Source organism: Arxiozyma heterogenica (assembly GCF_036370985.1).
Source record: "Arxiozyma heterogenica strain weizmannii chromosome Unknown scaffold_5, whole genome shotgun sequence".
Classification (NCBI taxonomy): domain Eukaryota; kingdom Fungi; phylum Ascomycota; class Saccharomycetes; order Saccharomycetales; family Saccharomycetaceae; genus Arxiozyma; species Arxiozyma heterogenica.
The window spans coordinates 63,912-80,909 of NW_027042658.1; the positions used below are offsets into that span (position 1 = coordinate 63,912).

The 16,998-nt window shown below is 32.0% G+C and overlaps 4 protein-coding genes across 4 annotated transcripts; 2 read left to right on the top strand and 2 right to left on the bottom strand.

Moving 5' to 3' along the window:
• Positions 1 to 248: 248 nt before the first annotated feature.
• Positions 249 to 2,306, bottom strand: PWA37_003896 (uncharacterized protein; the record flags this gene model as incomplete). The annotated part of the gene is made up of 1 exon (XM_064860404.1): positions 249 to 2,306. The coding sequence occupies one exon, from the start codon at positions 2,304 to 2,306 to the stop codon at positions 249 to 251; it is 2,058 nt and encodes a 685-aa protein (XP_064717421.1).
• Positions 2,307 to 7,356: 5,050 nt separating this feature from the next.
• On the top strand, positions 7,357 to 8,292 carry ERV29 (the record flags this gene model as incomplete). The annotated part of the gene is made up of 1 exon (XM_064860405.1): positions 7,357 to 8,292. One exon carries the CDS (start codon positions 7,357 to 7,359, stop codon positions 8,290 to 8,292), a length of 936 nt encoding a protein of 311 aa, XP_064717422.1.
• A 1,107-nt stretch (positions 8,293 to 9,399) lies between these two features.
• Positions 9,400 to 10,335, top strand: BGL2 (glucan 1,3-beta-glucosidase; the record flags this gene model as incomplete). Its single annotated transcript, XM_064860406.1, has 1 exon — positions 9,400 to 10,335. The coding sequence occupies one exon, from the start codon at positions 9,400 to 9,402 to the stop codon at positions 10,333 to 10,335; it is 936 nt and encodes a 311-aa protein (XP_064717423.1).
• A 567-nt stretch (positions 10,336 to 10,902) lies between these two features.
• YOR1 (ATP-binding cassette transporter YOR1) lies at positions 10,903 to 15,312 on the bottom strand (the record flags this gene model as incomplete). The annotated part of the gene is made up of 1 exon (XM_064860407.1): positions 10,903 to 15,312. The coding sequence occupies one exon, from the start codon at positions 15,310 to 15,312 to the stop codon at positions 10,903 to 10,905; it is 4,410 nt and encodes a 1,469-aa protein (XP_064717424.1).
• Between the last annotated feature and the right edge of the window lie 1,686 nt (positions 15,313 to 16,998).

The window sequence follows — 16,998 nt, forward strand, 5'->3', positions numbered from 1 at the left end:
TTTGTTGGTTCTTTGAATTAGTATAAACAGATTCAAGAGAACTATGTCCAATGAGAGCAGTCATACTTGTTTTAGAAGTTGCAGATGGTTCTGGACAATAAGTTGTAGTAAGAGTGACACCATTAATAACTGTAGTCAAAGCAACCAAAGTACTACTCAAAGTAGATGCAGCCTTTCCACCTTGATTAGTGGAGTTTCCATATATTGGAGTCTCAACGACAATAACACCAATGGCCTTGGTACTACCATTAGAGTCGGTGGTGTAGGAGATGTAGGATGATAGAGCAGAAACTGAACCTACCGATGCCAGCACTGTATGCAGTGACAGTGCTTTGAACTGGAGTGGCAACAACAACAATGCCAACTGGACTACTGCTACCATTGGAGTTGGTGGTGTAGGAGGTAGAGGTAAATTGGGCAGCAGCAGAAGCAACTATACCTGGGATGTAGGAGGTGATTTGACTAACAGCTGGAGTTTCAACAACAATAACACCAATGGCCTTGGTACTACCATTAGAGTCGGTGGTGTAGGAGATGTAGGATGATAGAGCAGAAGCTGAACCTGCTGAACCTGTAGTGTATGCAGTGACAGTGCTTTGAACTGGAGTGGCAACAACAATAATGCCAACTGGACTACTGCTACCATTGGAGTTGGTGGTGTAGGATGTAATTGTGGATTGAGTAGCAGCAGAAGCAACTATACCTGGGATGTAGGAGGTGATTTGACTAACAGCTGGAGTTTCAACAACAATAACACCAATGGCCTTGGTACTACCATTAGAGTCGGTGGTGTAGGAGATGTAGGATGATAGAGCAGAAACTGAACCTACCATGCCAGCACTGTATGCAGTGACAGTGCTTTGAACTGGAGTGGCAACAACAACAATGCCAACTGGACTACTGCTACCATTGGAGTTGGTGGTGTAGGATGTAATTGTGGATTGAGTAGCATCAGAAGCAACTATACCTGGGATATAGGAGGTGATTTGACTAACAGCTGGAGTTTCAACAACAATAACACCAATGGCCTTGGTACTACCATTAGAGTCGGTGGTGTAGGAGATGTAGGATGATAGAGCAGAAACTGAACCTGCTGAACCTGTAGTGTATGCAGTGACAGTGCTTTGAACTGGAGTGGCAACAACAACAATGTCAACTGGGCTGCTGCTACCATTGGAGTCGGTAGTGTAGGAAGTAGAGGTGAATTTGGTAGCATCAGAGGCTACTATACCCGGGATGTACGAAATAACAGCACTTGGTTTTGGTGATGATGATGAAGTAATAAAACTAGAAGAACTAGACGAAGCAGAACTAATAATAGGTATCCAAGGAGCTGGATTACATGGCATACAAGCACTAGGAAAACCATTTGGAGCGGTTGCATTATAGACTATTGCGTTATTAATAAAATTAAACCCAACATGGTTATCTACGGTTTTCACTGAAAATCCACGCTTGTTATATCCAGTACCAATATCAATTTTATGAACAACAGCAGCACTGATCGTTAAGATACCAGTACTTGGATTATAACTATAACCTGCTATTGCAGTACGGAATGTTAAATAATTACCATTACCAAAACCTCTGACATAGACATGTTCTGCCGACCCGTATGAGCCTATGTAAAGCATTGAGGAAGGAGAGCTCAAATACATAGTTTGCGGACCGATTGTGCCAGAGCTTGACTGTATTGGTATAGCATATACAGAATTTTCACCTATTGTAATACAACCGTTACCTGCTATAGAACTTTCCAAAGATGCCTTAACATTCTTCAAACAAATAGTACCAATGTTAACAAAAGATTTTGATTGAAGGTGTACAATACTAGTAAAATTTGAAGATACATCTTGACCAAAAGACATTAAACCAGCATTGGCCAAAGATATACTTGGATTTAATGTGAAACTATTAGATTTGCTATTTAGACCTTCGAAGTACATTTTTCCGTTATTAGTGAGGAAAGAACCACCCCATGATACAGACATTAAACCAGACGTAAGATTCCTACTATCAACCACAATCAAACCGTCATTTGTAATAGTCGAGCCATCAAATGTAGTGCTAAATCCATCACCATATGGATTTATATCACCGACGAAAAGTGAACCTTTCACGTGCAAGTCCTTGGTGAAACTGTAAGAGTTCCCGTTTACCAACGCCAAAAAATAGCCTTCATTGATGGTGAGAGGAACAGAAAAAGAAATATCACCTAAATAAGTGTTTGCAGAAAATGTTACAGCATTTGCAAAGATGAGCAAAAATATCAAAGATACTAAAATACCCTTAGAAGAACTTATCATTTTTATTGGGCTTGGTCGATCGTTACTGTTACTCTTCCAAAAATGTGATATTGTGCACAACTATTATAATCTGGTGGGGAAAGCAGATCAACGAGGAGTTAATCACCAAAATGCTGATTATACATATATTTATATTATTTTTCTTTTCTTTATTAAGGAGATTTGGTTAGTTGTCTATAAGGTAGCATCTATGATTCCATAGTATATATTTGTCCTTTTGTCCTTTTGTCTTTTTGTCCTTAGCTTACCTTTGAGAACTTGAATGATGTATCAAACAAAGATATCCTCATTAATATTGCTAGAATCATTATTATTGAGAAGGAAAAGAAATATTGCCTGCTACAGGAAATAGTTGGATCCACTTGTTACTTTATATACTTAGTATATTTACAGCGAAATAATGTCATAACTAGAAGGAACTATCGGCATTAATTATTTGTCAATAATTAGATATTGAGTTTTTTTGAAATTAATGGATGCTTGTAGCCTTAACCATTGAACCTATTAGATCATTTCGTTTATGTATTTCTTTTTTTTTTATTTCTACATAATATCTAAATGCATACGTATGTGCTGTATAGAAGTAAATAAATTATCTCTTTATATCTTGTTCTTTTCTCTCTTGAAAAACTTCCTTTTTCCCTTATACATCCGAACACCACATATAACATTTTTGTCGCAATAAAGTCTATAATTAACAAAAAAAATATCTCTTCAATACACAAAGCTTATGATGGTGATTCCAGCACTTTGTTTATGTGAAAGAGTAGATGATCCCAAGATTGCTAGATAAAAATTATGATAAACAAGTCGTAATTTGGAGTAATATAGAATGGGGTTTACAAAAGTCGTCTTGAGTGTCTTTCTTTTTTTTTTGTTGTAAAGCGTGATAAAATATGCAAGCATAAGTGTATCTTATTTGGAAATCCTAGTTGCTATTACCGGTAATAGTGAATAGATATGCTGTGTACATTACTTCTACTTATATACCTCATTATTAAATTGTTCATCAAGGACTAGTTGTCTGTATTATATATAAGAAACGGTATTCTTATCTAGCAATTTTACCGAAATAGAGTGTTCTAATTAAAAATTTATTCATGTTACCCAAAACATAAGGTTCTGCTTCATGATAAGCATATACTCTATTTTGATATCGAAAAATCAATCATCCTAGCAATAAACTATAACCTGAATTTAAGAATTCGAAAAAATTATTATTTTTATTCATTGTAAGTGAAAAGGTTCTTCCTCTGGAGGAAGAGCATTAGTATAGATTTCTTTTAGCATCAGTGATCATGTTTTGAGAATAATATTTTACATTATTATTAAGCGATTTTATGGAGTATTCTCCCTTGCTTTCTTTTCCAGGGAATAAATGTTGATACAATTATAAATAAGAGATAAAAACACAGTGGATATATATTTTTCATCCAGATTGAAGATTTAATAAGAAATAATTCACCTTCTAAGCAAGTAGGGAATTAGTTCAGTAAAAAGATGAAATTTCAATTTTTCTATTTGGTTATTGGTATTTATTGCCATCTCTCCCCACATAAGAACCTGTATAGTTGTATAGTCTTGCGCGTTTGATCTCGTATTATTTGAAAATAATAAGAGGTCATATACGCACTGATTCCATCTAGAGAAAATACTATGGTAAACGTATAATTTTTAAGTCAATAAGTTTTTTATTGTTCAAGATATAAATTCAAGAAAACTTCAAAAATCGCACCCTCTTGATACATTCACCTTAGTACAAATTAGCGAAAAGATCATAAAAAATATGTGGTGCTTTTATTAGAAATATTCATAAATAGTTTTCCTACAATATTCAAATTTGAAAGAGCTTTCAGAATTGAAAAATGGAAAATTACCATTTTCTAACAAATGTCATGTTTTATTGGTGTGTTCCAGTTGTTAAATTTAGAGAGACATTGTTTCGAGTTCTCTACCTATTAAAATATCTTTCTCATAGTAGATGGACAATTGGAAAGTAATAATATCACTTATTACATGATAAGTCTAGAAAAAATTTGTCGGCATAGAAGTTCTTGACCCCCTTTCAGAAGAGAATTAAGAGGGGGTTTAGAGAGAAAAGAAAAAAAAAAGTAACAAAAAAAAATCACCATCAGAAAATCATTATTATTTTTCAAGGTATGGCGTTGTTTTGTTTTCCTTGTAGTTGTCTGCATATTACTTATTTTTAGAATATGTCATCTCTCACTTTTTGGACATGTCGTCTCTTATTTGAGAGTTGCATACCAACGATAAGAAATAAAATGCTCTCTCGCCAATAATATCATTCTAGTCTTAAAAGTAAATTAAAACTACAAATATATTAATATTGGGCACAATGATGACAACACCGTGGTACATAAAGGAAAATGATATCTTTCAACAATTTCCTCTGACATTTTTTTCTTTTCCTCTTCTTTTAATTATATATGTCGAAATTTGTTGTTTTTAATTTCTTCCAAAACAAAAAAAAAAAAAGAAAAAAAAAGGTGTTTTTGTTCGAGATCTTAAAGAAAAAAAAAGATTGATCTATTTTTTTTTTTCTCGTTAACACTATTGTTAGGTGTATTGCTGTTAAGTTTTCCCCAGAAAAATCAATAGAATTATTTACTTGTTTACATAGACAAAACACGCTTATAAGATCGATGGCTAATATTCGATTTTGTCTAGTAACTACGACATTTATCTTTTTGTAGGAGATACTAGGTACTTCGAATAATCCAATGTCTAATTATTGAAAAATAATTAATGCTGATGGTTCCTTTAAGCTGTAATGTCATTTCATTGTCATATATTATATAAGAAAGGTAGTAAATGGATCCAACTATTTCCTGTGGTAGGCAGTGTTTCGTATCCTTTTCAATAATAATGACAATAGCAATATTAATGAAGATATTGTCATTTGAGGGTCTGTTCATGTTTTCCAAAGATCTGATGAGGACAAAAGGACAAATAGATACTACATAATTATGAATGTTAGCTTATAAACAACTAGCTAAACCTCCATGCTAAAAGAGATTGATTGAACATAAACTGCATATTTAAATATGATCAATATCTTTGAGGATTTGCTTCTCGTTAGCTTTATTTTTTCCTTAGAGTTATGAAGGAAATGAAGTTTTCTACCAGTTCTCCGTAGAAGCACAGGCAATAATTGACTACGTCTAATGAAAGTAATAGATTCTTTTAAATGTATATTAGTATCTTTAAGGTTTTAACTTGTATCTATGGGTGATATGATTGTTTCTAATAAGACTTGCTTGAACGAGGGCCCGTTTTTTTGGTTCTATTACCATCAATAAAGCTATTTTTTTAGCATTAGTTAGCAGGAACTTTTATAGTTTCAGCAATGATTTAATTGTGAAAGGTTCACTTTTCATCGGTTATGTAAATTGGTATGGTGAAGGATTTGCCTTCAAGTTCAATAGCTGGACTCCTACAAATGATAGTTTGGTTGTGGTTAATAATAGGAATTTTTTATCTGATTTAATGACTCTATTGTGAAGTGGTTCTTCAATTACCAATAATGGGAAGATGTATTTCGTAGGTTAAGATAGCATATATAATAGTTTCAGGATATATTCAAATTCATCCTTAACAAAGAATGGTTTAACGTCTTTTAGTTGAGATTTTTCTTTAAAGTATGGTAGTATTGTACAACCTATATCAAGATATTTTATTAATGAGTGTACTCTCTGTTTAAATAATATTAAGGCATTTTTGGGGAGTTCTGTATCAGGTAATGATTGTACTGCAATATATGAGAATTCCATATATGCTATGCAGTCAATCTTAAGATTTGGTAGACGTGGCTCACGAACGATCTATATGATTTCTCCTTCTCTAATACTTTATATTGACTCGTATGCGTTCATAGGAAATCGTTTTGTTAGATATTTTGGTAGCGGTAACTATTTGACATATGGTACTTCAATAATTGATTATCTTTACACTGAAGACACCGGTATTTTGTTGGTTAATAACTTTATATTCATCAACAATAAAATGATTCGGGTCTTTTGTTACATTTTCGTTATCAATTGCCTCGCATGTTTCTAGTCGGTCAGAATCTGAATTGAATACTATAAATACCACTTTACCACTTGTTTCTTCTTCTAATATTTCCTTTGAGGGTGCATCTATTGTAAAGATACAATTTACAGTTACATCAGATGCAATAATAGATGTTAATGGAAGGAAGGTCATATCTTTAACTGGCAAGATCATTAATGTTACTGAAATAATTACAGATTCGATTTCACGAAAAATGACTGGTTTAAACTCAGTCTATACGGTGTCTACTCATACATTTCAAGAAAATACTAATGTCGTGGTTATAAATTTTAAATTTGCAATTTTTTTCTGTCAATAATTGTGTTTTATATTTTCATGATTTTTTAGTGGTTCAGAGAATATAGCTACACTTCCCCAGAAATTGTTTATGATTTCCCTCTTTTTCTTTGTAAATGTATATATTATCAAATGCATAAATAATCATATCTTTTGAAAAGATAGCATGACTTAAATAAAATTACTATATATATTTAAGAAGGAGACACGGCACAATATTATATCTTTTATATCCTTTTGACACCGTTTTTTAATAAAACGTTCGATCTTGAATAAAATGGTTCTTGGATTCTATTTTGATCCTCGACTAAAAATTTCATAGAACCTAAAATATCGTTAATTATTTCGAAGCCACATAAAAAAGACAATTTTATATTTTATTTCATTCTGGTCATTTCGTGCGTGTTCGACTCTTTTCATTGACCTTTTTGTTTTTTTTTCATTTTTATTTTCATTTTCATTTTCAACGGTTTTTCATTGCTTGTTTCAAAGAAAAACCCAAAGTGTTCAGAATAAGGAAAATATAAAAAAAAAAATAAGAAAAAAAGTTAAGTTCGATTAAACGAAATATTATATTAAATCGGGTACAACTTTTTAGATGTTATTTTGGAAGGACACTTTTCTAAGAATGTATCTGAGTGAAGCTGTAACTTTTACAACAAAGGATTCAGCATAGGTCACAATGTCTTTTAGAGGTGGTAATAACAGTTTTGGGAGTGTTCCAATGGCTGGTACTCCGCAATATAGATCATATCCAAATCAAAGTTCAACAAGATTCGGTTCTAATTCTTCATCTAATTTTGTTTCTCAATTCAAGAATACATTCGAAAAATTGAATGATAAAGTGGAAAACTTGACAGATTATCCTCTTGTAAAGAGATTACAACCATACATTCCATCGATAGCAAGGTTTTTTATTGTGGCCACATTTTATGAAGACTCAATCAGAATTTTAACACAATGGTCGGATCAAGTTTTTTATCTTTATGAATGGAAACGTTATCCATACTATTTTGTTGTTTTGTTTCTGTTTTTGGTTAGTGTTGTTATGTTTCTTGGTGCTACATTGTTAATCCTAAGAAAACAAACGGTTTATGCTACTGGGGCCTTATGCTCTTGTATTATCTTACAAGGCATTATTTATGGGTTGTTTGCTGGTTCTTCATTTGTTTTAAGAAATTTTTCTGTCATTGGAGGGCTATTGATTGCATTTAGTGATTCAATTGTACAAAACAAGACCACATTTGGTATGCTGCCTGAATTGCATGACAAGAATAAACAATTCAAAGGTTACTTGTTACTAGCAGGTAGAATACTAATCGTTTTAATGTTTATTGGGTTTACTTTCAGCAAATCGTGGTTAACTGTATTAATTATTTTAATTGGTACTGTATGTTTTGCTATCGGTTACAAGACAAAGATGGCCTCTTTAGTTTTAGGTTTGGTATTGACATTTTATAACATCACAGTCAACAATTATTGGTTGCATAGTCAAACAAAGAGAGATTTCTTAAAATACGAATTTTATCAGAATTTAAGTATTATTGGTGGGTTGTTGTTAATTACAAATACAGGTGCTGGTGAAATGTCTATAGATAATAAGAAAAAAGTTTATTAAAATAAGAGGAGGAGGAACAAGAAGAACAAGAAGAGCATAGGTAGATGTATGTATATACTTACATATATATATATATATATATAAGCAAAAACGAGAGTTTAGCGAATATCCTTCTTCTTAAGTGTACTTCCTTGTATTTTATTCAAATAGTGGTATATGTGAAAACGTACCTAATTAACATTTTTTGTAAATTAAGTGTGCAATTATTATAAATGCAAATCAAGCTTTTAAGCAACTACATGTATTATAGTATAACATGGTTTGAGGGTAGAGAAAGGAGAGTTAGAAAGTGAAAGAAAAGAAAAAAAAGAAGGAAAGAAAATAAAGCAATCAAATAGTGTACGTGTTAATAAAGTACTGTAGCCACGTAGCAGTCCCTTCATTACTCTTTCTACATCCTTGAAAATATGTATATAACGGACCTGGTTCGAAGGAAAGTTTTCTTTAATTACTTCAGCTCATAAATCTTTCCAAAAAATACAATCTTCTTTTATCTCCTTTTTTTCTTGCTGTTTAAGATTTGGCTGTCTTGACGTTATTGAAGAAAGGGGGGGAGGGAAAAAGAAACAAACACAAAAATGGAAAAAAGAGTTGAACGATTATTTCTGACGTCTGGGTTTGTAGCATCCATACACCCAACCTACAGTTTTAGAAAAAGGAAATTTTCTGTTCATTTTTTTGTTCTAAAAATAGAATGATTATGCGGGTAACCAAGAATTTTTTTTTTTTTTGTTTATTTCTTTTTTCTTTTTTTTGTTTTTTGTTTTTTTTTCCTCGTTTCTGTTTTCGGTATTCTCTGAAATTTTCTCGAGAACCCAAAACAGTGAATAATGGAATATCTGCAAATCCGTAAACAAACAAACAAACAAAGCAACAAAACAAAGTGTCTCGAGAGTATTTAATAAAAAAAATTAGTTTGTTTCTAGAGATTGCTACCCGATGTTTACAATTAACTACTTTTCTAAAGCAAACAAAAAAAAGGCTTTTGATTAGAAGCTTTCTTTGACATACACATAAAGTAGCATATTTATGTTAAGTTAACTAACTAATAAACAAACAGAATAGAAATAAAACCACACAGAACGGAACTTAACTATATAGGAAATAATGCGTTTCTCTACTCTCGCTACTACTGTTACAGGATTATTGTTAGCTGCTAAGCAGGTATCTGCTATTGGTGATCTTGCCTTTAACTTGGGTGTCAAGAACAACGACGGTAGTTGTAAGACCACTTCTGACTACGAAAACGATTTGAAGATCTTAAAAGGCTATACCAACATTGTTAAAGTATATGCCGTTTCTGATTGTAATACTTTGCAAAACTTAGGTCCAGCTGCTGAAGCTGAAGGTTTCCAAGTTTTCTTTGGTATTTGGCCAAACGATGAAGCCCACTTCCAAGCAGAAAAGAATGCTTTACAAACTTACTTGCCATCTATCAAGGAATCCACTGTTGCTGGTTTCTTAGTTGGTTCCGAAGCTTTATATCGTAAAGATTTAACTGCTGATCAATTAGCTGATAAGATCAACAATGTTCGTTCCTTTATTGCCAACATAAAAGATTCTGAAGGTAACTCCTACTCAAACAAGGCAGTCGGTACTGTTGATTCCTGGAATGTTTTAGTCGCTGGCTACAATGCTCCTGCTATTAAAGCTGCTGATTTTGTCATGGCTAATGCTTTCTCTTACTGGCAAGGTCAGACTATGCAAAATGCCTCTTATTCCTTCTTCGATGATATTATGCAAGCTTTACAAACCATTCAAACTGCCAAAGGTTCTACTGACATTACTTTCTGGGTCGGTGAAACTGGCTGGCCAACTGAAGGTACCAACTTCGAAAATGCTTATCCATCTGTTGAAAACGCTAAATTATTCTGGCAACAAGGTATTTGTGCTATGAGAGCTTGGGGTGTTAATGTTATTGTTTTTGAAGCCTTCGATGAAGACTGGAAACCAAACACTTCTGGTACCTCTGATGTTGAAAAACACTGGGGTGTTTGGACCTCTAGTGATCACTTAAAATACTCTTTGGCTTGTGACTTTTGAGAGGCCCACTAAATAGTGTATTAAAAGAATGTTTTTTTTTTATGTTTGTGGTTTGGTTTTATAAAATCTGAAGTGAAAAGAATAAAGAAAATATATTTACTGTTTTCTTTTTGATATAAGTTTTATTTATTCACATTTAGTAATATATGGTTTATCACATAAAATATATGGTAATTTTGTTTATTTGATATCAAAGTTTCTCGAATTTAAGTTCTTTAATATATATATATACTATATAAGGTTTAGTTGTCTTGTTTTTTTTCTTTTGAAAATAGTAGATTGTATAATGTATCAAAATGAATACTAGTGTTTTATTAATATATATATGTGTGTGTGTGTGTCGTTATTTTAGCATAGATATATCCAGATAACCTGTATAGCATTTACTGGTTTCTTTATAATCAAAATATTCTGTAAATTTAAATATCAATAAATAAATAATTATTATAATTAAATAAATCAAGATAAACAATAAGCTTTATAAAGATTACTTATTTTTAAATTAAAATAAAGACTTGAAGGCTAATTGTAAACTTTACTTCATAAATAGCTTCAATTTGTTTTCATCTAGTCCTTTCTTACAAAATCAGATTCTGTAATGTTTGCTTTAGAACACATTCCTCTAAAAATACCATCTTCTTTCATAAATAATTTCCATGGTGTATCAAATTCTTTAACAACACCTTTATCTAATACTAGAATTCTATCATAATCTAAAATTGTCTTTAATCTATGAGCAATGCACAAAATTGTGCAATCACCGAATTCTTCAACAATACGTGATTGGATCTTACCATCAGTCTCATAATCTACAGAAGAAGTAGCTTCATCCAAAATTAAAATCTTGGATTGACGTACTAAAGCCCTTGTTAATGCCAAGATCTGTCTTTCACCTAGGGAATAATTAGAACCCTCTTCCTCAACAATTTGATCTAGATGAAATTTGTGCATATTTGAGTAGGAATTATTACTGTCTGGTGTTTCTTTCTTTACAGATTCTACTTCATCTTTGTCAATAGCGCCACTTCTAACTAAAGCATCCCATAACAAGTCTTCGGGATATTCGCTAAATGGGTCCAAATTCTTTCTTACTGTACCTCTAAATAATACTGGATCTTGTGGAATGATGGTTAATTTACGACGTAAATCGTATAACCCTAAATTACTAATATCAATACCGTCAATTAAAATTTTACCGCCAGATAATTCATTTAATCTGTACAAAGCACTCATAATAGTAGACTTACCAGCACCAGTACGACCACATATACCAATTTTTTCGCCACTATTGATACTTATGTTCATGTTTTTTAATACAATAGGTAGACCAGGTCTGTATGCAAAATCGACATTATTAAAAGTAATTTCACCCTTTTCTGGCCACGATTCTGGTGGGGACATTTCTGGTTTCCTATAACTAGCTTCTAGTGGTAGTTCAGCGGCATATGAAACGAGTCTTTCAGCACTATTCATGTCATTTTCAACTTGTGTCGAAGATCTTAAAATAGTATTTAATAGTCCTGGAAGTTGCAACACATAAGTTAACAAGACACCAACTGAGCCTGCAGAAATTGGAAAAGCTCTGGTAACACATAATAACGTTATAATTAAGGCAAAGGCAACAGCAACACAATCTAATAATAAAGCAACCCATCTTTGGACAGCAATACTTAAATAACCTGCCTCGTTCATTTTATTAATTAAGAAATCAGTTTTGGCCAAAAATCTTTCTCCAGAACGATAAGCTTTAATAGTTTCCATGCCTGTTAACACCTCGTTGAAATTATTGTAAACAAAAGAACGTTGAACAGCTTCTAGTCTCTTAATTTCTCTTCCAGATGATTGATAATGATCTGTGATAAGGATGAAAAAAAATATTAAAAATGGTACAGCAATTGCAAACCATGGTAGGTAGACAATACACATAATGATAACCCCAATAATACTTCCTATTTGAGATAATACCAAACGCAAATTATCTGTTAATTCATTATCTAAACTGTCAGTATCCTTTGTGAATCTATTCAATATACGACCTAATGGAGTTGTATCCATAAATGACATTGGGGTATGCAAAATTCTTTTAACTGCCGCTAAGTTTAATTGTTTTGAGGCATTAATACCTAAACTACAAAGTAAGGTGTATTCGAAGTTTAAGAATAGATAAGCACCGAATACAAAAAATGAATACATTCCCATATAGAAACTAGTAGTTCTGGCAGGCCACTTTTCCTCAGTCCAATATGATAACCAAACAGAAGAAAAAAGATTAAAGAACGTGGCACCTATAATAAAAAATATGTATAATGGGATAACCAACGGGCCCCACTTGCCTACACCAGCTTTAATGTATTCCATATAAACTCTCATCTTGATACTATTCACAGCTCTTTCTTCTTTTGAAACTAAATGACCATCTTTGTTTGAATTGTTGGTTATATCTTTTTCTAACATGTTTAATTCTTTCATGTGTCCCTCTTCCTTTAATACTTCTTCTTCATTTTCCACTAGATTATCTTCGTTGTTATTGGGGTCTTCACTATCTGTCTTTTGATGGGAATATTTTAACAAATTGACTAAAGTTGAATTAGATTTTTTCAATTCAGCAAAGGTGCCAATATCTAATTGACCTTCTGATGAAAGAACAATTACACGATCTGCCTTTTCAATTAAAGATAATTGATGTGTAGCTAAAATTATAGTCTTTGATTTAAGTAAACCTAACATACATTCGTCCATAATATGTTTACCAACACGACTATCAACAGCGCTTAAGACATCATCAAACAAGAAAATATCTTTTGTCTTGTAGACAGCTCTTGCTAAATTAATACGTGCCTTTTGACCACCTGATAATGTAATACCACGTTCACCAATCTCTGTCATATCACCAGCAGGAAGAATCTTCAAATCATCTTCTAAGGAACAAACTCGTAAAACTTCTTTATATTTATGTTTGTGATATGGAGAACCAAAAAGTATATTATCTTTTATAGTTGCATTTAAGATCCAAGGATAACCACACAATAATAAGTCACCATTTACTTGTAGCCTACCACTTGTTATTTTCATGAAACCAGCTACAGCATTCAAAAGGGAAGTTTTACCACAACCAATAGGGCCTGTAACTATAATAAGTTCACCTTTTTTAATTTCAAAATTAAGATTTTCAAAATGGGTAAAGGGTTTTTCAGAATCATCTGACTTGTCACCTGTTTTAGTCAAACTGTCTGTCTTTGGTTGTGAGATAATGGTATCTTTAGATTTTTCAGCATTATTATCGGTTTTATTTTTTTCTTCTTCAGCATTATCTAGAGCAGAGAAATCTTCCCACTCAAAACCACCGTTTTCTATTTTCAAAGCAATTGATGGGTCAAGATTAGCATCAGGTGTAACATCAATACTTACTTCATCAGGAGATTGGAAAAATTCTTGCATACGACGGAACCCAACAACCATATCCACACCAGTACCAACAGCGATGGGGAAGAAGAACATTTGTAATGACAAAACTTGGAAAATAGATAAAGAAGAGAATAAATTAGCTGGATTTCTACCACCATTATTAACTTTGTACATTGCTAGGAAAGTGACTAATGAAGAGATGTTAGGTAAAGAGACACCCAATGCAACAATAAAATTTCTAATATATTGCATTCTTTTAACATTAATAACTTCATTTGTTCTTGTTTCAATGATATTGTTTTCATAAGCATCTTCCCATGCATAATATTTGACCATTTTCATATTGTTTAGAACCTCTCTCATGATATTAACTCTGGAATCAGTAAATTTTGTAGCTTTAGTTCTGATATCTAGAATAGTCTTGAAGACAGCCAGTGTGAGAAGTGTACCCATAAAAAATACACCTAACCCAGCTAAGGCAATTGCACCAACATTAACGATTAAAAGTACAATGCAAATAGCTAAAACAGGGGGGAATCCAACCAGGAAAGGTTGGAATGAAATGGCAAATTCGATTCTTGCGGCATCTGTAGTAACAAAGGACGTTACTTTACCATTAGGAAATTTATGTTTGGTATAATTTGAAGCCTTCATCATTTTGGCTAGGACAGCTTTAGTTAACACAGCTTTCACCTCAGAACCACACATTTGCGACATATGAAAAAAGTGATTAAGAAATATACCGTTTAAAAGCATCATAATACATGCACCGATAGCATACCCTATACCAGCATTGACTTTAGTGTCATGAAAAATAGCTTTCTTTTCGACGAATTCGATTAATCTTTTAGTTACCATTGGAGTGAACCCGGATGCACAATTCGATAACAAAGCAAACAAACAGGCCAAAAGGTACTGGTATTTGAATGTGAAGAACAAGGCTTTTAGGAGCGTGAAATCGGGTAAAACAATGTTTTCGTTGACTTCATCATCAGTTGCATTTGGATGTTGTTTTAAATAATCATTTCTAGCCCTTTGGATATACCAGTTGAGGTTTTTCTGGAAGGTGGCATATAATTTTTCCACAGAGAGTGTTTGATCCATTTTGAACAAATCGTTTGGTTGGATAGTTCTTTTATAACCTGTTTTAATGATTGGTGTAACCCACCAAAAATAGATGGAAGATAGGATGTTTGTATGGAGTAAAGGGTATGTGGTTCTTTCATCGTCGTTTTGTGGGACTTCTTTGATTTTTTTAGAATGTAGAAAGGAGAACAGTCTTTTCTGAGGATAAATCTCTGAATCTGTCACTTTTTCCAAATCATAACTATTTAAAAATGTTTTTGGTTCATTTCTGTTTAAAATATACTCCCCAGATGGCAATACATGAGTGTTTGTAGAAGAAGCACTAGATATAGAGGACGGAGTGAATGAAGAAGAAGATGATGATGATGATAATGATTCATTCGGCACTTTGCCATTTGAAAGGGATATACTCATTGTGTTAGCTATAGAGGTTTCTATATGAGTATTTAGTTTTGAACTATTTTCACTATAACTATCAACGGACATGTAATGTAATATTTATAAACAATAAAGGAATAAATGGAAGGAATTAGTATAGTTTTTTTTTTCTGTCCGTTCTATTTGCAGTATATTTGCTATGGATTAGGATGGTATGGTTAAAACAAAAAGAAAAGAAAAAATTCACTAGTGACAAAATTATTATAGAATATGGGAGTTGTTACACTTTAGTAAATAATTATTCTGTTGAATACTATATGACAGTTGTATATGATGAGAAAACTAAGACCATATACTAGTTGGGGATATTGTAATAGGACCTTTGTTCACCAAATAACAGAAAATATCTTTACATTTATATTATTCTACTATCCAGAAATAAAAGGGAAAAAAAATAAAGAAATGAAAAGAGGCCTTCTCATAAATGTATACCTGTTGAATTTATATATATATATGTATGTATGTATGGGAACATTGATCAGTTTACGATACTTGTTATAGATTGTCACAATAGTTTTTAGGGCATTGGAAATGGCAGTTATTGTCGATGAAGGAAACGGAGTTATTCAATGTCTAAGCATTCCACACAGTAGCAGTCAAATTCAAATATAATACGTACACACACAAACAAACAAACAAACAGTATGTGACATCTTGTGAAGACGCAACAAAAAAAAAAACAAAAATAAAAATAAAAACAAAAACAAAAATAAAAATAAAAATAAAACAAGCGATGTCCGTGGAACAACATCAAAATCATGCGGTTCCGTGGAAAGCATAGAAAATCTCCGCGGGTCCGTGGATATGAAACACTGGAATTTTTTGAAAATGAAAGAGACACAAAAATGAAAAAAAAAAACAAAAAAAAAGACAAACGAAAAAAATTGAATAATCAAAATTTCTTGCTGGAGACTTTTTGATGTTTCACTGAAGAAGATAAGAATATATAAAAGCAAGTAGGAGTAGGAGGAGAATGGGGGAGGGAGCAAGGAAGTAAGGAAGAAAACCTTGGTGCCTTCTAACTTCTTAGTTTGTTGTTGAAAAGAGATTAGACTGTTTACGCAGGGCTTCGGAATCAAAAATTCTAGTAGAGTTCATTTTAAACTAATATAATAAGATAATGTAACTTACAATAAGATATTGGTAGTATTATAAGTTTTATTGTTATTTATAGTAGGAAATTAGTGGTACTATAAATTGTTATTGTATTGCTTGGTCTTTTTCTTTCTACATAACTAATATACAAGATACAATATTGTACAGTATACTCATTTTATCTTCGAATCTTCTTTAATATAAATTTTTATGACTTTTAATCACTTAGTACGATGAATTTAGATTATCAAGCATAACTCTAATCATATTTCAACAAACAATAATAAACTTTGTGTATAGCTGTGTTTAATTTATTGTTATCATTACTATTTATTTCTTTAAGATATCATTTTGTTTATTTTTTTCCACCTAAGCAGAAAGCTTAATATTAAAACTAAACTTTAATTATGAGAGAAGAAACAATACTCATTGTTACTTTTCAACAGAAAAAAACAAAAAAAAAAAGAAAAAGGAAAACTACATCAATAACATAAAAGATGATATATTCGTTTGTTTTTATTTTATTTTATTTAATTACATGATCTGGTGCGAAAAAAAATAATACAATATTATATAATTAATAAATAACAATATATATAATTCAAGTTATTTGAAAAATAAACACAAGCATCATATAAG